We start from the raw sequence: 23974 nt of genomic DNA on the forward strand, positions 1-23974 counted from the left end.
AGCTCAGTAAGACGTTTGCAAGCAATTTCCACACTTCTCAGAAACCGTTGGTCTTTAGAATTTTGGCTTTTACGTAGGCTTTGTTCCCTGCAGTTGTGTGCAACATCTTTGTTGGTGCAGTTGTGTTAACTGTTGCATGGTCGTCACTCACTCGGCAAACCTAAGGCCTGGTGCATTTTTCCTGAATGCTTTTCTTCACCATCAACATTCTTCCTTGCAGGTAACAACTCTGCCAAACTCTCTGGTCGGCAACGTGGTGCCTCGTCAGCGGATGCGGAAAAGGGCCAAGGTGTTGAGCCTGGCAAAGAGGTAAGGTTCACAGAGCAATTTTGGCATTTTGGATAAACTGTGTGTGTGTTGTGGCCCACTAGTGGCCTGCGGAGAGTGAGGAGGTTGGGGAGGAACCTGGGCCAGTCCTGGAGTCTGGGGAAGGCTCTGATGAGGGCTCTGTGTTGGAGGCAGAGAGGGGGCCAAGGCCGTCTGACATTTTGCTGCTGCCAGGCAGCTGCCTTTGGAGGCTGAGATGAGTGAGTTGGAAGAGCAGCTGGGGCCTGTTCCAGACGCACGTACGCGCAGAGCAGTTAGGAGAGGAGAACAATGGAGGACAAGGAGTCGACTCGGGAAGCAAAGCAAACATGGACACTGGCTGGGGAATAAATAGAAGGAAAGGGGAGTGGTGGTCGTAGGAGACAACAGTTCGTATTTCTGAAGATTTTGCTCATTATGTTTCGTGTGATGCCAGAACTTAATTTGCAGCTTTGCGGCTGGGAGCTCATGGCCTTGCAATTATCGCAAGGAACTGATAAGGTCTGTTACTGCAGCGAACTCTTTGAAGGAATATTGCCTGGACTTTTTGGTGGGTGAATGCCATTAATTCACAAGAGGTAAATAAAGAGGGATTTTTCTTGACCAGGAGTCTGTTTCTTGCTTCTGCTAAGGCTGCGTCAGCAAAATAATTTCCTCCTTAAAATACAGACTTAGAGAGTTGGAAGAGACCTTGGAGGTCTTCCAGTCCGAAATAATCTTATCTCTTGCTTTTCAGAAAAGCATCCCTCTCTCTCCCCCTCCTGGAGAAGGAGGAGATGGTGTAGTTAAAGGATAAGGGAAGGATCCAGATCCAGAGCCAAAGAAGGAGTAGCAAACTGTTCTTTGCTCTCCCTTGCAGGATTCTGCGCTTTAAGAAGGAATCTCCCATCCTGCAGCCCAAGGACCCACCTCCCTCCCTGCTGGAAGCTGATTTAACGGAATTTGATGTCAAGAGCTCCCACCTGCCTTCGGAAGTCCTTTACATGCTTAAAAACGTCCGGTAGGAATATTTGAAAAAAACAAACAAACACAATATCTAATCTTACATATCCAGTGGTGGGTTTCAAAATTTTTTAGAACCTCTTCTGTAGGTGTGGCCTGCTTTGTGGGAGTGGCTTGCCAGCCATGTGACTTGGTGGGAGTGGCTTGGCAGTCATGTGTCTTGGTGGGAGTGGCTTGGCAGTCATGTGGCTGGGTGGGCGTGCCCAACTTGTAAAATGTGGTGAAACTCACTTAACAATGCTCTTGCTTAGCAACCAAAATGTTGGCTTAGAAACTCTGGTATTTGAAGCATGCAAGTCTTAAAGCTGTCAGGTTACAAGACCCTTGCACCCCCTAACCCTTTAGAAAAAAACCCTCCATGGGTGTTCAAACTTGACAACTTTAAGACTTGTGGACTTCAACTCCCAGAATTCCTCCTCCAGTCATGTTGGCTCAGGAACTCTGGCATTGAATTACGCAAATCTTAAAGCTGTCAAGTTACAAGACCCTCACACCCCTAACCCTTTTGAAAAAAACAAACCACAGGGGTGTTCAAACTTGACAGCTTTAAGACTTGTGGACTTCAACTCCCAGAATTCCTCCTCTCGCTCTTCGTCTTGATGATGTGCGGACGGGCGGGGGGAGGGAGCTGGAACTGGTTCTAAACGGTACGGTAGATTTGTGGAACCTCTTCTAGAGAAGAGCTTTGAACTGGCAGGAACCCACCCCTGTACATATCATAACGGCAGACAGAATTATGTTTGCTCAAAAATGGAAGGATAATTTTGCTCCATCAGACGAAGAGGTGATAAGGACGACCCCTACAGGTGAACCGGAAGTACGCTCCCAAACTTCCGGTTTCCCCGTAGGGCCAGTTTTTCATGCTCCGTAGGCTTCAAAGAAGCTCTTGAAGCCTCTGGAGGGCCTCCGGGTAGGGCGGGGCAGGCTGTTTTCGCCCTCCCCAGGCTCCTATAAAGCCTCCGGAGCCTGGGGAGGGTGAAAAAAAGCACGCTAAAAATGGAGGGGAGCGCAGGGGTCGTGGGCATAGCGTTATGGGTGTATCACACCCGCACATGACACCCCCCCGCGCTCCCCCTGCTTTTGGCACGCAAAAAGGATCGCCATCAATGGAGTAGTGGGTGCAGAGATAGATAGCCTCACAAAAGAGATCAAAGAGAAAGGAGAAACAGATTACTACAAGGCAGGGATGGCGAACGTTTTCGCCGCCGAGTGCTCAAACTGGAATGTGCATGCATATGCGCGCAGGCGTGCTCCGGAGTGCCGAAGACCTGCCGGCTGGTGCACACGCTGTGCAGCTGGTCTTTGGGTTTCCGAAATACGCAGGCCAGCTGGTCTTTGTGGAAAACCAAAGATCAGCTGGCTCCCACATGCCTGCCTGTATGGAATGAAGGGTATAAATAGTCAGAGGACATGTGTAACGCTTAAGGAAAGATTAAACGAAGAAGAGGCGGGAGTTGGAAATCCGTAATAAATATGTGTTGTGACTCAGCAGAAGCTTGCTGTGAGTTGCGTTGGGATGCAGGAATAATGAGCAGCTGTTGCTCGTTAGGGTCGTCTTCTGCAGATAAAAGGCAGATGGTGCCACGCCTTAGTTGCAGAAGTCAACGTCGTTCGTTATTCGTCGTTCATCGTTCTTTTGTTCGTGAGTTCAGTTTCGAGATTCAAAGAGGCACTTGGATAAGTGATTTGCTTTCTGTAAACCTGATTCAAAGAGGCACTTGGATAAGTGATTTGCTTTTTGTAAACCTGGTTTGCTGTAAGAGCTTTTTGTTTTTGCTTTTGCTTTGTAACTTTTTGCCCGAGACTTTATCTACATTTATTTTGGGGCTTGCAGCCAGCTTGAGCCAGGACTGATAAAGATATTTCCTTTGAAGTTCTGTCTGACTGTCGTTTGTGAACGAGCAAAGAGGGGGGTCAGAACAAATATGTATAAAGGGAAACGACATACAACGAATGACTGGGATTCAAGAAATGAATATACCGGATTTTTCAGAGTATAAGATGCACCTTCCCCCCCCCCCAAAAAAAAAAGATGGTGAAAATCTGGGTGCGTCTTATACACCAAATACAGCATTTTTGGCCTCCCAAAACTCCACCCCCTTTGCAAAAATGGATGTGCAGAGGGTTTGGGAGGCTTGCAAAGTGCTCCTGGGAGCAGGGGAGAGCAAAAATGAGCAGAAAATGGGCCATTTTTGCTCGTTTTTGCCCCCCCCCCCAAGCCCCAGGAGCACTCTACAAGCCTCCCAAAGCTCCTTTTTTAATATGCAAAGAAACAAGGCATGCAGAGGGTTTGGGAGGCCTGCAGAGTGCAAACCCCTTTTTATTATAATGTACCTCTTCAAAAATCATGGTGCGTCTTATACGCCGGTGCGTCTTATACTCTGAAAAAATATGGTCTTTGCACATATAGATAATGGCATATTGGATGGGGCTGTGGCAGGGGGAATGCACATATAACGGATGTATATCGATATGGAAATGTTGCCCAGAAGGAAAATGTTAAAAGTTGTTTCTTTTCTGTTTTAAAAAAATTGGTTAAAAAATACCAAACATCCAGTAGGTTTCGTCGATTCGTCAGCCTGCCCAACCCGGTGGGAATCAAAGTCACAGCTCAGCCTCTCGTCTCGGGATCCACTCGGTTTTGCAAATTCTTTTCTCTCCCCCCACCCCGCTTCCTCTGTTTCCTCAGGGTCCTGGGCCACTTCGAGAAGCCCCTTTTCCTGGAGCTGTGCAAGCACATGGTTTTCGTGCAGCTGCACGAGGGGGAATATATCTTCCGGCCGGGACAGCTGGATAACAGCATCTACGTCGTGCAGGACGGGAAGTTGGAAGTCTGCATCCAGGAGAGCGTAAGGGTCGTCCTGTGAGGAGATTGAGGAAGGACAGATGTTTAGGAGGGAATATCTGGAGCTCATTACCAAACTAGAGAACAGCTTCAGTGCTAGAGGGGAGTGGGGTGTCTGGAAGGGAGGAGGAGGAGGAGGAGGAGGAGGAGGAGGAGGAGGAGGAGGAGGAGGAGGAGGAGGAGGAGAACTCTCTGAGCTGGGTTGTTTTCTTGGAGATGTTTCATTACCAAACTAGAGAACAGCTTCAGTGCTAGAGGGGAGTGGGGTGTTTGAAGTGGAGGAGGAGGAAGACAGTGCAGTCCTTGGTGCTCTCTGAATCTGGTTGTCACCTTGCAGACATTACATCACCCAACTAGGTAACATCACCACACCCACAACACTGGGGATGTTACCTAACTGCAAGCAAATAACCAAGCTCGGAGCTACTGTATATAAACAGGGAGCAAGTCACAGGAGCACTGATCATGTTACCTACTTGGGTGATGAAATGTCTGCACGAAAACAACCAACCTCAGACAACACCAAGGAGTCCATAGTTGGTCTCCTCCTCCTCCTCCTCCTCCTCCTCCTCCTCCTCCTCCTCCTCCTCCTCCTCCTGTTCCTGTTCCTGTTCCTGTTCCTCCTCCTCCTTGCAAACCCCACTCCTTTTTAGTACTGATGGTGATAGTCAGTTTGGGCGTGAAATGCCTGCACGAAAACAGCCAAGCTTAGAGACCATCAAGGACCACAAAGACCACAGGTAAATATTTCTCATCACAAGCCTCAGAAGAAGTCAGGGAAGGTCCACCGGAGGATCCTCCTTCAAGCTCTCTAGAGAGAAAGCTTTTGACTCAGAAAATTGGGATGAAGGTCACTGATAGCAATAGCAATAGCAGTTAGACTTATATACTGCTTCATAGGCCTTTCAGCCCTCTCTAAGCGGTTTACAGAGTCAGCATATCGCCCCCAACAATCCGGGTCCTCATTTCACCCACCTCGGAAGGATGGAAGGCTGAGTCAACCTTGAGCGGGTGAGATTAGAACCGCTGAACTGCAGATAACAGTCAGCTGAAGTGGCCTGCAGTACTGCACCCTAACCACTGCGCCACCTCGGCTCTGATACCCTCCCATCAGTCTGTTGGCTTTCTCTCTCCATTCCGATCCCATCCCAACCCAACCATTTCCCGTCAGGAGGAGGAGGAAGGTGAATTCACACCCGAATCAAGCCGTAAACCTAGTTTGGGTTTGGGCTTGGCGGATTGCAAAGAAACCCAGCTGTTCTTCCTTCATAAACCTGGTCTGTGGAACTAATCTTGTCTTTGCCGTGGCTCCAAGCCTATGTCTTTTCTTTTCTTCAACTTTCTCCAGGATGGGACTGAGATGGTGGTGAAAGAAGTCTCGCCCGGAGACAGTGTGCACAGTCTTCTCAGCATTCTGGACGTCATCACGGTAAGGCCTGCAACCCATTGGGCTCCCTCTGGGCTTTCCTAGTGGTGCTCTATCCCTGTGGAGCTGGCAGCAGATTCAGACAGTGAGGAGGCTGGGGAGGGAGATGGGCCAGTCCTGGAGTCTGGGGAAGACTCTGATGAGGGTTCTGTGTCGGAGGCAGAGAGGGGGCCAGGGCCGTCTGACAGTTATCAGCTGCCTTCAGAGTCAGACATCAGTGAGGCAGAAGAACAGCTGGAGCCTGTTCCCAGTGTGCACATGCACAGAGTTGCCAGACGAAGGGGAGAGCTAAAGAACAGGGGTCGACTTGGGAGTAAGACCACAGGTGGGCGGTGAATGGCCCCTCCCAGAGGAGATAAAAGAGGAGCGAAAGGGGAGTGGAGTTTGCAGGAGTTCACTTCATTGGTTCGTGACTCTCCGAGACTCCTGACCAAGATTTTACAGTAGACTTCCCCTGCCACGCCCACAGAACCAGTAGTAAATAAATTTGAATTTCACCACTGGTTGTAAGCCGAGGACTACCTAAGGGTGACTTTATTCTTCATTGCACGTTTCTCTTAGCTGTTCCAATGCAGTCGTTTTTAGCTCTTTCCGTAGGCGAGCTGTTCCCAAAACTCGATCGCGTTAGCCATCCAGTGGGTCTGGGTTTGAAAGCCTTCCAGAATCTTCCACAATCCTGTGGCTTCCTTTTTCTTCCCTCCGCAAGGGCTCGTATTCAAGGCTTGCCAGCTCATGTCCAGTCAACGCTCGCACTCAAATTTTCTTTTTATCGACTGTAATTAAGAATTGATCCCACCCACCTCTTTGGGGCAGCAATGAGGCTGCCCAGAAAACAGTGGGCGATTTGGATTTTTCCCAGGCTGGGAAGAGCAAAGATGTGGTGGTGGGAGCAACTTTTTGGGACTGGGATGCAGGTTGAGGATGGAAAGTGTGTGTGTGTCCTGACAAAAGGAAAGAACGGGAAAATATTCACCACATTCGAACCGTGCAAGATCTGGTGTGGTGGAGCTTCAGTGTTTCAATCCGGGGCACGATCGGCAAACGTAATTTTCCCTTTATCTTTGCCCACAGTCACCCAAGTCTTCCATGCCTAAGGCAGGACTAGAGCTCCCAGTCTCCTGGTGATTGGCCCAAAGTCACCAGTATTTCATGCTTAAGGCAGGACTAGAACTCCCTATGTCCTGTTGATTCGCTCAAAGTCACCTAGCCGGCTTTATGTCTAAGGCAGGACTAGAACTCCCTGTCTCCTGGTGATTGGCCCAGATTCACCCAGTTGGCTTTTATGTCTAAGGTAGAACTAGAATTCCCTATGTCCTGATGATTGGCTCAAAGTCACCTAGCTGGCTTTTATGCCTAAGGCAGGACTAGAACTCCCAGTCTCCTGGTGATTGGCCCAAAGTCACCAGTATTTCATGCTTAAGGCAGGACTAGAACTCCCAGTCTCCTGATAGCAATAGCAGTTAGACTTATATACCGCTTCATAGGGCTTTCAGCCCTCTCTAAGCGGTTTACAGAGTCAGCATATTGCCCCCAACAACAATCCGGGTCCTCATTTTACCCACCTCGGAAGGATGGAAGGCTGAGTCAACCTTGAGCCGGTGAGATTTGAACCGCTGAACTGCAGATAACAGTCAGCTGAAGTGGCCTGCAGTACTGCACTCTAACCACTGCGCCACCTCGGCTCATGATGATTGGCCCAAAGTCACTTACCTGGCTTTATGTCTAAGGCAGGACTAGAACTCCCAGTCTCCTGGTGATTGGCCCAAAGTCACCCAGCTGGCTTTCATGTCTATAGGAGGACTGGAACTCCCAGGGTCCTGATGATTGGCTGAAAGTCACCCAGACTTTCATGCCTAAGGCAGAACTAGAACTCCCAGTCTCCTGGTGATTGGCTGAAAGTCACCCATTTCAATGACTTAGGTAGGACTTAAACCCACCGTCTCCCGTTTTCGAGCCTTGTGCTTTAACCACCAGACCAAACCACCCATTTTTTGTGTGGTTTGTTCTATTTTGGACACGCCGTGGAAGATGCTGCATCTGTCCATCATCTTTACAGCTTTGCCTAATGAGGAAGGCCAGCCAATTGTAATAAATTGAATAAATTTGACCGTGTAAGCCGTGATTAGCACAATACATCAGCCCAGCCTTCATAACAATAAGGAAATCATTTCGTCTGGGCAGGAGCAGTGACAGCTCAAGGATGAAAACAATAACCTCCTTTCTGCAGGATTAAAAGCACTCCTTGGTCACCTTCACGTTCAATTATGGAAAATCTCTGCCATAAATAACACAAGCAAACTTTCTCGGCAAGCAATGACAATTGTCCCATTCTGTTTTCCTCTCCTTTCCCTCCCCCACCACCTTGAGACTCAAAGCTTCAGTCCGGGCTTCTGAAATTACTGAATTACCAGCCTGAATGGAGGGATTTACCCATTAATTCCTTCCATCTCTTCTCCCATTGTCAGAAAACCTGTTTGTTTTAGCGGCTGTAGAAATTGAATGGAATGGAATTAAAATGGAAAGAGAATAGAATGGAATAGAATATAGAATAGAATAGAATTGGAATGGAGTAGAATATAGAATATAGAATATAGAATATAGAATATAGAATATAGAATATAGAATATAGAATATAGAATATAGAATATAGAATATAGAATATAGAATATAGAATATAGAATATAGAATATAGAATTAGAGTAGAGTAGAATAGAATAGAATATAGAATTGGAATTGGAACGGAATGGAATAGAATATAGAATATAGAATTAGAGTAGAGTAGAATATAATAGAATATAGAATTAGAGTATTAGAATACTTCAGTGAATCATGCCAAGTGTCCCAATTTTGATCATGTGACCACGGGGCGCGCAGCAAGAGCCCTAAGCCTGAGAATCGGTTACAGGCCCCGTTTTCTTTTCAGTGTCGTCGTAACTTCGGTCCCCCAACGAATGTAAACCGAAGGCGACTTGTGTGACAAAAACATCTCGGGCCTCTTCTCCCTCCCAGGGCCATCCTGCTCCGTATAAAACCGTCTCTGCTCGAGCCGCGATACAGTCCACCATTCTGCGTCTCCCGGCCAATGCGTTTCAAGACGTCTTCCAGAAGTATCCGGAGACTCTCGTCAGAGTCGTGCAAGTGAGGCTGGTCTGATTCTCCTCCGGAACACGGGTTTTTGCTTATACATTTTCCATATATAAGCACTTTGCGACCGGTGTATTGTCCGGATTGCTCTGCTTACACAGTGTTGTAGCCCGCCAGCGGCCAGCTCAGATTCAGACAGTGGGGAGGTTGGGGAGGAACCTGGGCCAGATGGAGAAGCATACAAACCGTCTCTTCTGCTTTCTCTCTGTCTAGATCATCATGGTAAGACTGCAGAGAGTCACCTTCTTGGCTTTACACAACTACCTGGGGCTGACCACCGAACTCTTCAGTTCTGTAAGTGAAAGATGGCGGTCGAGACTGGTAAATTTGGGGGACGTGGGGTCCTAGGGAGGGAAGGGAGCTCGGAGGTCCACCCTCCCCTCTGCCCAAGGTAGTGGTGGGTTTCAAAATTTTTTAGAACCTCTTCTGTAGGTGTGGCCTGCTTTGTGGGAGTGGCTTCCCAGCCATGTGACTGGGTGGGAGTGGCTTTCCAGCCATGTGACTGGGTGGGCGTGGCCCACTTGTAAAATGTGGTGAAACTCACTTAACAATGCTCTTGCTTAGCAACCAAAATGTTGGCTCAGAAACTCTGGCATTTGAAGCACGCAAATCTTAAAGCTGTCACGTTACAAGACTCTTGCACCTCTAACCCTTTAGACAAAAAAACTCTCAGGGGTGTTCAAACTTGACAGCTTTAAGACTTGTGGACTTCAATTCCCAGAATTCCTCTTCCAGTCATGTTGGCTCAGGAACTCTGGCATTGAAGTGTGGAAGTCTTAAAGCTGTCAAGTTACAAGATCCTTGCACCTCTAACCCTTTAGAAAAAAAAAAACCCCAGGGGTGTTCAAACTTGACAGCTTTAAGACTTGTGGACTTCACTTCCCAGAATTCCTCCTCCAGTCATGTTGGCTCAGGAACTCTGGCATTGAAGTGTGGAAGTCTTAAAGCTGTCAAGTTACAAGACCCTTGTACCCCTAACCCTTTAGAAAAAAAACCCTCAGGGGTGTTCAAACTTGACAGCTTTAAGACTTGTGAACTTCAACTCCCAGAATTCCTCCTCTCCTCTTGATGATGTGCGGACGGACGCGGGGGAGGGAGCTGGAACCGGTTCTAAACGGCACAGTAGATTTGTGGAACCTCTTCTATAGAAGAGCTTAGAACTGGCAGGAACCCTCCCCTGGCCCAAGGGGATGGTTGGCTAGAAGGGATGTGGAAATGGCCTGAGTTTGATGGCTTCTAAACCCTTCCCACATACAGGTAGTTCTCGTTGGTCGGTAAATTTAATGAGAGAGAGAGAGAGAGAATGTGTTGGAGGAACAAGGAATAGATAGATACGTTGAGTGGATAAATTAGGTAGAATGGTTAGATGGATGGAGAGGGATGACAAATAGATACATGGATAGATAAATTGAATGATAAATACATTGAATGGATGAATAGATAAGATGAATGGATATCAGGTATAGACAGATGGAAAGAGGGAGAGAGGAAAGGAAGAAAGGAAAGGAAAGAGGGAAGGTGATATGGTTTGCCAGTGGTCAACAGAGCTGGTAGCAGAATTGGACAGTGAGGAGGTTGGGGAGGAAGATGGGCCAGTCCTGGAGTCTGGGGAAGGCTCTGATGAGGGCTCTGTGTCGGAGGCAGAGAGGGAGCCAAGACCGTCTGACAGTTATCAGCTGCCTTCAGAGTCAGACATCAGTGAGGCAGATGAACAGGAGGAGCCTGTTCCCAGTGTGCGCATGCTCAGAGGTGCCAGAGGAAGGGAACAGCTAAAGAACAAGGGTCGACTTGGGAGTAAGGCCACAGGTGGACAATGAATGGCCCCTCCCAGAGGAAATAAAAGAGGAGCGAAAGGGGAGTGGAGTTTGCAAGAGTTCACTTCATTGGTTCGTGACTCTTTGAGACTCCTGGCCGAATTTTGCAGATATGGGCCTCTCCAAGCCAGATAAGGTCTGTGACCCTAAATCCTCCCTCAAAAGACTTTGCTGGACGTGAATCAGCAGAATTCACAGTCAATTAATAAAAGGGTTTTTTTTTGTCGGGACTGGGAGTTTGCTTCAGGCTCTTGGAAAGCCTTGGTTGGAAGGAAGGAAGGAAAAAGAAAGAAAGAAAAGAAAAGAAAGAAAAAAAGAAAGAAAAAGAGAGGAAAGAAAGGAAGAAAGAAAAAGAGAGGAAAGGGAGGAAGGAAGAAAAGAAAAACAAAGAAAAAAAGTTTCCTGCTCTTGTCTTAGTGCCTGTTGGGTCATTTCTGAACACACCTTGGTGTGGTTAGATTAGAAGTTGTGTTAGAAGTTGTGGGGAATTGGAGAACTGGGGTGCTGTTTTGGGCTCTCTGTGGCTGCCCATCCAGCCCCAGGGCTTCCTAACCCAAATGTTTTTGGTCACGCCTCTCCCGCCTCCCAGGAGAGCCAGGCCATCCCCCTGGTCTCGATCGCCAGCGTCACCTCCGGGGGCAACGCCAGCCGGGTGGTCAAGAGGCAGCTGTCCAACCTGTCAGAGGAGGAGCGGGCGGAGAGGCTGGAGAGACACGCCTCCCTGGAGACCACAGGTGACGTTTGGCCCTGCAATGGGGGGGAGGCCGCGTCGTCCGCAAGGCTTCTGCATCTCTCAGGCGGGCACCCCCTTCGATCGGGCTTCTACTTGGCACGAGGGCTGCCAGCACATTGGAGAAGGTTCTTCAGACTGGGTGGAGATAATGGCTGAGGACAGAGCGAGCTTTGGCAGAGATGAAGTGATATGGGGCCTCTTCCTCCCTCCCTCCTTCTTTCTTTCTTTCTTTCTTTCTTTCTTTCTTTCTTTCTTTCTTTCTTTCTTTCTTCTCTTGTTTCTTCTCTTTCTTTTTTCTTTCTTCTCTTGCTATCTATCCCTTTCTTTCTTTCTTTCTTTCTTTTTTCTTTCTTCTCTTGCTTTCTATACTTCCCTCCCTCTCTCTTTCTTGCTTTCTTCCCTTGCTTTCTCTCCCTTTCTTCCTTCCTCCCTTCCCTTCCTTCTTTTTCCTCTCTCTCTCCCCCCCTCTCTTTTTTCTCTTTCTTTCTCTTCTTCCTTCCCTCCCTCTTTCTTGCTTTCTTGTCTTGCTTTCTCTCCCTTCTTTGCTTTCTTTCTTCCCTTCCTTCTTTTTCCTCTCTCTCTCTCTCTCCCCCTCTCTCTTCCTGTCTCTCTTTCTTTCTGTCTCTTTCTTTCTTTCTTCTGTTGCTTTCTCTCCCTCTCGCTTTCTTGCTTTCTTCTCTTGGTTTCCCTTTGTTCATTCCTTCCTTCCTGCCTGCCTGCCTGCCTTTCCTTCCTCCTTTTTCCTCTTCCTCTCTCCCTCTTTCTTTTTCTTTCTTTTCTTTCTTTTCTTGCTTTCTATCCCTCCCCCCTCTTTCTTGCTCTCTTGCTTTCTCTCCCTTCTTTCTTGCTTCCTTCTTCCCTTCCATTTTCCTCTCTCCCCCCCTCCCTCTCTTCTTTCTTTCTTTCTTTCTTTCTTTCTTTCTTTCTTTCTTTCTTTCTTTCTTTCTTTCTTTCTTTCTTTCCTTCCTTCCTTCCTTCCTTCCTTCCTTCCTTCCTTCTCTTGCTGTCTTTCCCTCCCTCCCTCTTACTTGCTTTCTTCTCTTGCTTTCCTTCCTTCCTTCCTTCCCTCCCTTCTTTCTCCTCCTCTCTCTCTCTCCCTTATTGTGGGGTTGGGTTAGCTTGAAGGAGGACAGCAGAGCCCATCCCAGTTAGTGAGCCCTCAATCCTGCTTTAGAGAACGTCACAGTTGCCTTCCCCTCCAACCAACCCCTCCCCAATACGGCCTGGCCCTCTGACCCTGTTTTCTTTCAAGGTGGATCGTTTACACTCGCCAGCAAATCCCTTTGCTGGGAAACTCACCTGTGATTCTCCCAATTGCAGATTTTGGAAAACTCCCCGGCTCAGAGCTTCTGCTTCGAAGAAGTTTATCTCTGAACATCCCCTTCGGATATACGGAGGCTGCAGGTGAGCGCGGGTTCTCGGCTTACGACCGCAGCCGAGCCCCAGATTTTGTGGTTGCTAAGTGAGTTCTGCCCTGCGTTTTACGACCTTCTCTGGCCGCCGTTGTTAAGCGAACCGCTGCTGTTGTTTCACGTAGTAACAAAAAAAAGCCCTGTTGCTAAGCGAAATCTTGGTTAAGTGTGTGTTGCCCCGTTCTGCACCCTTTCCTGCCGCAGTTGTTAAGCAGATCATTGAGTAGCAGAGTTGTTAAGTGAATCTGGCGCCCCCGTTGACTCTGCTTGTCGGCCAGTCACAAAAAGGGGGAAATCACGTGACTCCAGGACACTGTGACAGTCATAAGTCCATGCCTGTTGCCAAGCCTCTGAATTTGGATCACGTGACTACGGAGACAGTCATAAAGTTGCTTTTTTCCAATGTACCTTCGAATGGTCCCTAAATGAATGGCTATAAACCGAGGACTGCCCATAAATGCTCTTCTGGGTCACTTCCTATATATATGTGTATGTGTTGCATTTGTACTGATAAATAAATAAAGGGAGACTAGTATAGATCTATTTCAAACTATTTAGCTCTCATCAGCTAGCCATACCCTTACTGGGATTCAAACCTGTGCTGTATTACATCTTAGGCAGACAGCCATTAAGCCACAGGTCCTCCTCCTTATCAGCTGAAGCCAGGGAAGAAGGTATATATTTAGTGTCACAACCCCTGGTATGCCCCAATTATGGGAGGAAGCTAACTGCTTCCTTTCTCTGTCTATCGGCTCATCCCAAGAGACCATCCAGACAGAAAGCCATTATTTTTACTGTTGCCTTTGTTACATTTGTGTTGCATTTGTGCTGATAAATAAATAAAGGGAGACTAGTATCTTATCTCTCTCTCTCTCTCTCTATCTATCTATCTATCTATCTATCTATCTATCATCTATATGAGAGAGGGAGGGAGGGAGGGTGGGTGGAAGAGTAGAGGGTGAAGTAAATCCTTCTCTGTACTTCATCTGCACATCACTCAGGTGGAGTAAAACCAGATGTGGAAGCCATCAGCGACAGACACCGGATCGAAATGGAGACTTCCTCCTCTGACACAGCTGCATATAAGGTACCCTTCCTTCGCCTCCTCCCTCCCTCCTGTGTCGAAGTACCCGGAGAAGAGAATATTCACAGCTCAGGGTTGGACTTTGGGGTCCTTGCACTGATAATGCTACCTATGGGGTTGTGAGACATCTGCAAGAAAACAGCCAAGCTCAGAGAGCACCAAGGACCCCACAGTCGTCACCGTTTTCCTCCTCCTCTCCCACTCCACAAATCCTTTTAGCCCTGATGGCGTTACCTCACTGGGTAATGAAATGTCCACCAGAAAAATCACAATTCTTGGAGAGGATCTGGACTCCACCGTCGTCGTCCTCCTCCTCCTCTCTCTTCCAGAACTGACGGTTTTCCCGAGTTGCGTAATGAAAAGTGTGCAAGAAAATCACAATTCTTGAAGAGTATCTGGACTCCACAGTAGTAGTAGTAGTAGTAGTAGTAGTACTACTACTACTACTACTACTACTACTACTACTACTACCAGACATTCTAAGCTCTGCTGCCTATTTAGCCTCTGGGAAGCAGCCCTTCCCTCCCTCCCACCCTCCCTCCCTCCCTCCCTCCTGGGAATCCATACTACAGTCCACCACAGTAACCATCCATCATAATAGGATGGAAGAATGCTTAGCTGTAGGATGGGGGAAGGGACCACAGTTGAAGGAAGAATGGCCCAATGCTAGTTATGAATGGCAAAGATAGGACATTAATGGCATCCCAGCTTGGTCACCAAGGATGGAGCTCCACCTGCTGTACCAAAACCACCGAGAACAGCCCCACAGATATGACAGGCCAAGCCCATAGGTGTATTAAACGAGAGCCCTTTCCTCTCCTTGCTAACACTGATGATGTTATCTGGCTTGGTAATGAAACGTCTGCAAGAAAGCCACCAAGCTCAGAGAGCAGCAAGGACCCTACAGTCCTCTTCCTCCTCCTTCCCCTCTCAAAACCCACTCCCCTCTATCATTGGTGATGTTACCTATATGGGTCATGAGACATCTGCAAGAAAATCACCAAGCTCAGAGAGCACCAAGAATTCCACAGTCGTCCTCCTCCTCCTCCTCCTCCTCCTCCTCCTCCTCCTCCTCCTCCTCCTCCTCCTCCTCCTCCTCCTCCTCCACACCACTACCACAAATACCATTCCCTTCTAGCGCTGATGATGTTACCTACTTGGTCATGAAACGTTTGCAAGAAAACCACCAAGCTCAGAGAGCACCAAGAATTCCACAGTCTTCCTCCTCTTCTTTCTCCTTCTCCTCCTTCTTCACCCGCCCTCAAACCCCACTCCCTTCTGGCACTGATGACATTACCTAGTCGGGTCACGAAACATCCCAGCTCAGAGATCATGAAAGAACCCCACAGTTCAGCCTTGAGCTACAAATATTCTCTTCCATCCCTCCAGTTTCGGGGGAGAAAAAAACGTGGCTTTTAAAAGCCTAAAATGTCAAAATGACTTGTTTGTTTGTTTGTTTGCTGTTGATTTGATCTCAACAATGGCCCCCCTGCCGGCTTCTCTGGCAGCGTTCTGCAGCCAATAAATATCCCAACTTTAGAAGTCCTATTTCTTTTTCTCCCGTCATTCCCTCCTCTTCCCTCCACGCTGAGCTGTTTTTCTCCTCCCTTCCACCTGTGTGTGTGTGTGTCTGTGTGTGTAGGGGTGTTTTTAATTTACCCCATTTGGAGACATCGGGTGAAGTAACCGTATTAAAACCGCCAACCGTTTTTTTTTTTTTTGGTCTTTTTTGAAAAATCCATTTCGCTGTGTTGACACCAGCGGTGGTGGTGGTGGGGGAAAAAAAAACCTTGTGACCTCAGCGATGTTTGGCCTTACCGAAAGGAATATCTATCTCCCTGCAGGCTGTTGACTGTCTCGACTCTGAAATATTTAATTTAGTTGCTCCTGATTTATTGACGCTTAGAGCAAGTTTCATTTCCCTCTCTCTTGGGTCTCCTATTCTATTTCTATTTCTATTCTATTTCTATTTGTATTGTTTTTAATTCTATTCTATTCTGTTCTATTCCGTATTCTATTCTATTCTGATTCCATTCCTAAATTCTATTCTATTCTACTACTCTATATTATCTTCTCTTATTCTATATTCTAATCTAATCTACTCTAATCAATATACTCTATTTCTATTTCTATTCTTTCTTTTCTTTTCTATTTCTTTTCTATTCTATTCTATTCTATTTCTTTTCTATTCTATTTCTTTTCTATTCTATTCTATTTCTTTTCTATTCTATTCTTTTCTATTTCTATTATTTTTAATTCAATTTAATTCTATTCTATTTCCTATTCTATTCTATTCTGATTCCATTCCTAAATTCTATTCTATTCTATTCTATTACTCTATATTATCTTCTCTTATTCTATATTCTAATCTAATTTATTCTACTCTATATACTATTTCTATTTCTATTCTATTTCTACTCTACTCTATTCTTTCTTTTCTATTCTATTCTATTATTTCTATTTTTATTATTTCTATTTCTATTCTATTCTCCTCTCCTCTACTTCTATTCTATATTCTCTTTTTTTCTTATTCTCTTCTCCTCTTTTGCCATTTGTCTGAAATGGTGTAGGGTTTCTGCCTAGGCAGGGGGTTGGACTAGAAGACCTCCAAGGTCCCTTTCAACTCTGCTATTGTATTGTATTGTATTGTATTGCATTGCATTGCATTGCATTGCATTGCATTGCATTATATTACATTGTATTCCCTTCCCTTCCTTAATGCACGCTGAAAGACTTGTCAGGGAATAAAGATGCCTCAATGTAAGCTGATTATTCGTAGTTATGTTCTTAATCTGCAGTGTGAAAAGTGACCCCTGGTCTTTTCTATTCCCCCCCCCCCACACCTCCCCTCCCCACAGACCACCTCGAAGAAAACGGTGACGGTGACTGAAATGCCTTCAGCCATCTTCCATTACACACAGAACGACACACCCGTCCAGGAATCCGGTGTCACCAAGCAGGTCAACACCATCTTGGAAGCTGCCAAGAAGGACCTTTTGACCTTAATGAAGCTGGATGTGAGTGGTCTTAGCGGAAGGGGACACTTGGGTGGAAGCCCACCCTCTGGAGAAGGGCTCACCAATGTTTCGGACCTCAGGGACCACTTAATTCATAATTTTAAATCCTGCAGACCACTAATATTCATTGTTTAAAAAGATAAACAGTACTTAGTGCAATATAAAAGTTGCAAATAATTTTTCTGCAGACCACCAATATTTTCTCATGGACCACTAGTGGCCACCACTGCTCTGGAGCATTTTTGGCAGTGCGAAAGGCTAACTTTCTAGCTTAAGGGACCTTGCATGTTTTAAAAGTCATTCTTTTTTCTAAAAAATAGGTTTTAAAGCTACACCTCCCCTTGTCCCTTCAACTCTGAAGCAGAAGAGGGGAACGAGATGACTTCAAGGGGAAGGAGAAAAATTGCTGGACTTTCCCGTTCCAACTGGGTGTTTTTTTAGGACTTTTTATGTACAAAGTAGAACGTCTAAGAAGGGTGGGGAAAACTCGCAGTCAACTTTTAAGGGAGTTTGCTTTTTCTGCAGTGTGAATGCCACTTTGGGGATGGGGAGTCAGTTAGCCATGTGGGGGACGCAGTGTCGATCAGAAAGGTCGGCAGTTCGGCGGTTTGAATCCCTAGCGCCCCGTAACGGAGCGAGCTCCCGTGACTTTACCCCAGCTTCTGCCAACCTAGCAGTTCGAAAGCACATTAAAAAATTCAAGTAGAAAAATAGGGACCACCTTTGGTGGGAAGGGAACAGCGTTCCGTGCACCTTCGGTGTTGAGTCATGCCGGCCACATGACCACGGAGACGTCTTCGGACAGCGCTGGCTCTTCGGCTTTGAAACGGAGTCGGGAATGACTAGCTCATATGTACAAGGGGAACCTTTACCTTTACCTAAATGTCATTTTCAGATTATGGCCACACATGAGATGTGTTGTTTTTAAAAGTAAAGATTAATGTTGTGCCGAATCTCTGAATATGCGTCTATGAATCCTTCGAGGTTAGTAGGAAGGACTTGTGGCTGAATCTGTTGCGCCCTTGGCTGTAGAACTTTTTAAAAAACGTAACTTCTTCTGCTTCTCCTACCTTCCGAATAGTAAATCTTCAGCAGCTCCATTTCTGAAACTCAATTCCTTGGGTTTTTTTTTTCCTGGTTCAACGTTTGGTCACCTCTGTGCTATGATCTATCTCCAGATTGTCATGCTATCCAGTTAGAATGTAGGGACTTCTGCTTGGGCATCCTGAGATCCAGTTTTGTCCGCAGTGCTTAGAAAAGAGACGAGTGTTCTTTTGTGTTTTTTAAAATGCTTTTATGTTTTTTTACGCTTGTTTAGGATATTTCTCTCTTGAATGGGAAAGTGACCCTCCATCAGGTCACTGCAGGGACGATGGTGTCACGGCAAGGTGACCAGGTAAGAGTCGAACACACGGATAAGGTGTGAATGGGCGTGAGCGTGAGGTTGGGCCAACATGGCAGATCCTGTGCCTCTGTTTATAACAACCCATGTGTCAGCTCGCAAAGCATCCATGCCCTGCTCTCGAGTTGCTATAGGCAAGGAGGAGGGGCAGTCAAAGAAAGGAGCACATCCCAGACATACCTTTCTCAAGGCTGTCTCCAAGGGTTACCTGCAGCAGCCGGAGGGGAGTGATCTCTACAACCCATGAAATTGCTCCATTGGCGAATGTGATTGATGACAGACTGGGGGTGGGTGGGTGGGGAGAAACAAAGTCATGATTAGGGCTGTAAATTACGTGGGGTCAGAACTGGCTTCATTTGGGAACATGCCAACATGGAGCTCCTAATAAATAATTGGATTTCTTTTGAAGCTTGGCTGGAAACTCATGATTTAATTAGGGCATCTCTCAGAACCCTGACACCAAGTTTGTATTACCATATTTTTGGAGTATAAGACACACTTCCCCCCCTAAAAGAAGGTGAAAATTTGGGTGCGTCTTATACATTGAATGTAGCCAAAAACGCAAGGCACAGAGGAGGCGATGGTCTGGGGCAATCCCTGCAGCCTGAGACAACTGATTGGGCGGTATTCTGGAAAGCCGATTCACCTGCCAATCAGTTGCTCCTGTTAAATCAGGCAACAATAATGTGCGGAAGCTGACCTGTTTTCTCTTTGCTGCAAGGACGTGTTTGCAGTGGCAATCCCATTCAGAAAGCACACACAAGTAACTGATTCAGCAGGATTCAGTAACATCTCTTTATATATAATATAACACATGAAGTAAATATACAATACCAAAAGCAGGTTTTCCAACATTCAGCAGAGGAGAGAAGTTTACTTTCAGTTTTAGTTTCAGAGATCAACACAGCCTGCAGCTTTAATACAGAACAAGCCACGCCCAGGCTCCTTGCTGTCTCCTTCCTTGTTGCTCACATAGCAAATACTGCTTGTTTCCAAACAACCCTCAACTCTCTCACACACTGACAGGACACTTGCCAGATTAATATCACGGATGGTGGTAGGCAGAGGCAGAATCTTTTTTTTTTCTTATTTTCCTCCCCAAAAACTAAGGTGCGTCTTATACCCCGGAGCGTCTTATATTCCGAAAAATATGGTAGCTTTTTTTTTTGGCTGCTGCCGGACAGCTGGAAAATGTAAAAAAATCTTCTGTAAAAATTCTTCCAATGCCGCCAGCAGGAAGGTTCGGCCTTCCTGCGAATGACGGGTGTGTTTGACTTTCCCTCTCGTAGGATGTCAGTATCCGTTTTGTGATCTCGGGGGTGTTGCACGTCTACCAGCGGAAGATCGATTCGGAGGAAGAGACCTGCCTGTTCTTGACCCACCCGGGGGAGCTGGTGGGGCAGCTTGCTGTCCTCACGGGAGAGCCTCTCATTTTCACCATCAAGGCTAACCGCGATTGCACCTTCCTGGCTATCTCCAAGTCCCACTTTTATGAGTGAGTCCCTCCTTCCCTTCTTCCTCTTTGACTTGACTTAACAACTGCCCATTTAGTGACCATTCAAAGTTACAACGGGCATGGGAAAAAAGTTTTTCACACTCAACGACTGTTGCAGCCTCCCCGTAGACACACAATCAAAATTCGGACACTTGGCTACCGATTTGTAATTAGGACGGGGGGCGGGGGGGGAGGTGAGGGGTTCACACAATCCCATTTTGCGACCTTCTGGCCAGCAAAGTTGTGTTACCGACTTAACAACTGATTCAGTTAACCACCGTGGCAAGGGAGGTTGCAAAACGGGACAAAACTCCCTTCACAAGTGTCTCAATTAGCAGACAAAAAGGTTGGGCTCAAATGAGGTCATAAGTTGAGAACTGCCTGTATTCTCCATTTGAATAGAAGGATTGACTTCTTAGCGTCTAGTAGGCGAGCTGACACTAGAATTCCCTCTTGCCTAGCTTAAAACATTTAAAAGGTTTCCCTTGCACATACGTGTTAGTCGTTCCCAACTCTAGGGGGCGGTGCTCATCTCCGTTTCAAAGCCCAAGAGCTGGCGCTGTCCGAAGACGTCTCCGTGGTCATGTGGCCGGCATGACTCAACACCAAAGGCGCACGGAACGCTGTTCCCACCAAAGGTGGCTCCTATTTTTCTGGCCAACAAGCTCAGCGTCTTAGCCACTAAGGCACCCTTAAAACATTGACGTCTTCCTAATTTTTTTCCTCCAGTCCTTAAAATTTGCCTTTTTTGGGGGGGTAAAGATTTTGCTGGTCTCTTGCTGGTCCATATCCCAAAGTTTCACTAACTGGCGGAGAAGAGGACAATAGAACAAGGACCATCCTTGTCTCCCCCTGCCCAGGGGAATGTCAACAGAACCAGCTGAGCAGGGACGCCCAGCCTTTGCCAGTGGCATGCCTCTGCCGCCGCAGGATTAAGTATGGAGCAGCTGCCATCTAATTACACACTCAAGCTTGACACCCAGCTGCGATGTGCTAAATGCAGGGTCCCTGTCTCCTGACTCAGGGCAGGGAAGGAGCGCTCTTGGAGCCAGCTTTAATTAAACTATCATTGGGATGCATGGAGAAGGGAAGGCAGCATAAAGGAGTGAAGAGGTTCAAATCAGGTCCTTCCCTCTCAACCCACCTCGGCCCACCCCACATCACAGGGTTGTTGCCGTGGGGAGAACAGAAAGAGGAAGGAGTATTAGATACGTTTGACGCCTTGAGTTACTTACAAAATAATAAATGTGGGATGAAAAGAGATGGATGGATCGCTAGATAGATCAATACATCGATAGATAGATATTTGATAGATAGATATTAGATAGATAGATAGATAGATAGATAGATAGATAGATAGATAGATAGATAGATGATAGATAGATAGATTAGATAAATAGATATGATATATATATATATATATATATATATATATATATATATATATATATATATGATAGATATGATTGATAGATAGATGTGATAGATATGATTAATTGATTGATAGAGATAGATAGATAATGATAGAGAATTTGATAGATAGATAGATATGATAGAGATAGATATGATAGAGAGATAGATAGATAGAGAGATAGATAGATAGATAGATAGATAATAGGATAGAGAGATAGATATAAATAGATGGATAGATAGATATAGATAGATATGATTGATTGAGATAAATAGATACGATATAGATATGATTGATAGAGATAGATAGATATGATAGATATGATAGATAGATAAGATATGATTGATTGATAGAGAGATAGATATGATAGATAGATATGATTGATTGATAGAGGGAGAGAGATAATAGGATGGATAGATAGATAGATAGATAGATAGATAGATACATACATACATACATACATACATACATACATGCATACATATGTGGGGGGGAAGAGAGATTTATACATACATGCATACATGGTTGCTAAGTGCCTGGATTTTGATCACATGTCTGCAGGGATGCTGTGACGGTCATAAGCGCAAGGACTGGTTGTAAGTGTCTTTTTTAGCGCCCCGGTCACTTCGAATGGTTACTCTAGTGAATAGCTGCAAGCCCAGAACTACCCATATTGTATGGGGTGGGGGGCTTGCAAGGAACCATATTCTTAACCGCTTAGCACCCCAGTGTTTTGAAACGAGCCCTTTGGGGGGGGGGGTTCCTCTCTCTCCTCCCCTCCCACATTGATGGACCTCTCTGGCCGCTCTCTCCTTCCAGGATCATGCGGGAGCAGCCCACAGTCGTCCTGGGCGTAGCGCATATGGTGGTGAAGCGCATGTCGTCCTTTGTGAGGCAAATCGACTTCGCCCTGGATTGGATGGAGGTAGAAGCCGGACGCGCCGTATACAGGTAGGAACCGCTCGGGAATCGCCCAAGGACCAAAGAAAGGGATAGTCCTCAACTTAACGACCGCAATAAGTGGCTGGCAAATTAACAAGCTATTGCGAGGCATCCAAACTCTATTGCCGAAGTCGTGAAGTGAAGCGCCACCGTCTTTAAGGGAGACATCGTAGGGCTCTCTACCCTGCCGTCAACTTTCCTTGGTGGACGCCCGGCGGGAAGGTTGCCCGGCGGGCGATCACGTTCATGCGGGGACGCTGAAAGGGTCGTAAGCGTGAGGACTGGCCGAAAACCACATTGGGGGTTTGAGTCTCACGTGGCTCAAGGTTGACTCGGCCTTCTGTCCTTTCTGAGGTTGGTAAAATGAGGACCCCGATTGTTGGGGGCAATTTGTTGACTCCTGTAGACCACCGTGAAGCAGTGTATAGGTCTTATTTTTTCAGCGCCGTTGTAACTTTGAAAAGTCACCAAGCCAACGGTTGTACGTCGAGGACTACCGCACAGCAAATAAAATCCACTTTGTTCTGACCAAGGCTTCCTTTGAAAGCAAGAAGCAAAGTCTTGATCCTGACAAAACATCTTTTATTTACATGACTGTGGATTCCTTTCCTTCACAGTCCGCAAGGCTCAGCAAAGAATCTTTCAGAGGAATGTTTATCCACACGAACCTTATCTCGCTTGAAGAGCTGCCAGATAACTAGTTTCCAAACACAGGGCAAGGCAAAACTTGGCACTGAGTCTCTTATAGTCACAAATAGAACTTTCCACTCTTGAAACAACTGACGGAATGAATTGTTTCCTGCAAAAGCCCCCTCCCCATTCGCCCCTCTTCCGTTTCCTATGGGAGGGGCCAATCACTGGCTTTATTCCCAAGTCGACCCTGCTTTCTTAGTTGCTCTTGTCTTCTGGCAGCTCTGAGCATGGGCACACTGGGAACAGGCTCCAGCTGTTCTTCTGCCTCACTGCTGTCTAGCTCCCTCTCTGCCTCCGACGCAGAGCCCTCACCTGAGGTTTCCTCAGCCCCCAGGACTGACCCACCTTCCTCCCCAACCTCCTCACTATCCTGGACTCTCCTGCCAGCCACAACACACTTTTCCACACATAACAGTAGGTTTTCACACTTTTGTGTTCTTTTTCATGCTTTTTGGAAATTTTTCACACATTCCTTCTTTCTTTTTTTTTTAAACATTTTTTTTAAATTTTACTAAACAAACAACACACACAAAAAATAATCATCTTACATTACACATTCCTTTTTTCTCAGGACTCCATGAAACCTTCTTTTCCTAGTGGGTCCGTCCTCTTTCCCCTGTTCTCACGACCTTTCCTTCTCACAACCAACCTTTCTTTTCCCTAACCTCATTCTCCTTTCTAGGCAGGGGGATCATTCGGACTGCACCTACATTGTCCTGAATGGACGTCTCCGCTCGGTCATTCGGTTGGACGACGGGAAAAAAACACCTGACGGGAGAATACGGACGGGGAGACCTGATTGGCGTGGTAAGGACAGGAGAGGGCTGGCTGACAGCGAAATCTCATGACAGTCATAAAATCACAAGGGACTGTTCTGACCGAGGCTTCCCGAGAGCCTGAAGCAAACTCCTGGTCCCGACAAAACCCCCTTTTATTAATTGACTGTGAATTCTGCTCATTCACCTCCAGCAAAGTCTTTCAAGGGAGGATTTACGGTCACAGACCTTATCTGCAAAACCTGGCAAGGAGTCTCGGAGAGTCAAGAACCAATGAAGAGAACTAAACGTCTCCTGCAAACTTCACTCTCCTTTTGCTCCTCTTCTATTTCCTCTGGGAGGGGCCATTCACCGTCCACCTGTGGCCTTACTCCAGGGGTGGGTTTCTAGCCCCGTTCCAACCGGTTCGGTTGGAACTTGGCCGGCGGCGTCCTCGCGCACGCGTGCGGCGTGCGTGTGCGGCGCACACATG

General features: G+C 46.6%; 1 protein-coding gene across 1 annotated transcript in view; it reads left to right on the forward strand.

Annotated features, from left to right (window-relative positions):
• PNPLA7 (patatin like phospholipase domain containing 7) overlaps nt 1-23974 on the forward strand; it is a 66512-nt gene that overhangs the window by 13074 nt on the left and 29464 nt on the right. The window contains 15 exon segments of the mRNA XM_032233548.1: nt 221-309; nt 1166-1306; nt 3998-4157; nt 5502-5582; nt 8589-8717; nt 8937-9017; nt 11127-11271; nt 12591-12674; nt 13684-13769; nt 16625-16783; nt 18102-18179; nt 19475-19680; nt 21911-22042; nt 23409-23481; nt 23483-23533. Coding sequence (XP_032089439.1) covers nt 221-309; nt 1166-1306; nt 3998-4157; nt 5502-5582; nt 8589-8717; nt 8937-9017; nt 11127-11271; nt 12591-12674; nt 13684-13769; nt 16625-16783; nt 18102-18179; nt 19475-19680; nt 21911-22042; nt 23409-23481; nt 23483-23533 — 1695 coding nt within the window.

This window comes from Thamnophis elegans, chromosome 16, assembly GCF_009769535.1.
Source record: "Thamnophis elegans isolate rThaEle1 chromosome 16, rThaEle1.pri, whole genome shotgun sequence".
Lineage (NCBI taxonomy): Eukaryota > Metazoa > Chordata > Lepidosauria > Squamata > Colubridae > Thamnophis > Thamnophis elegans.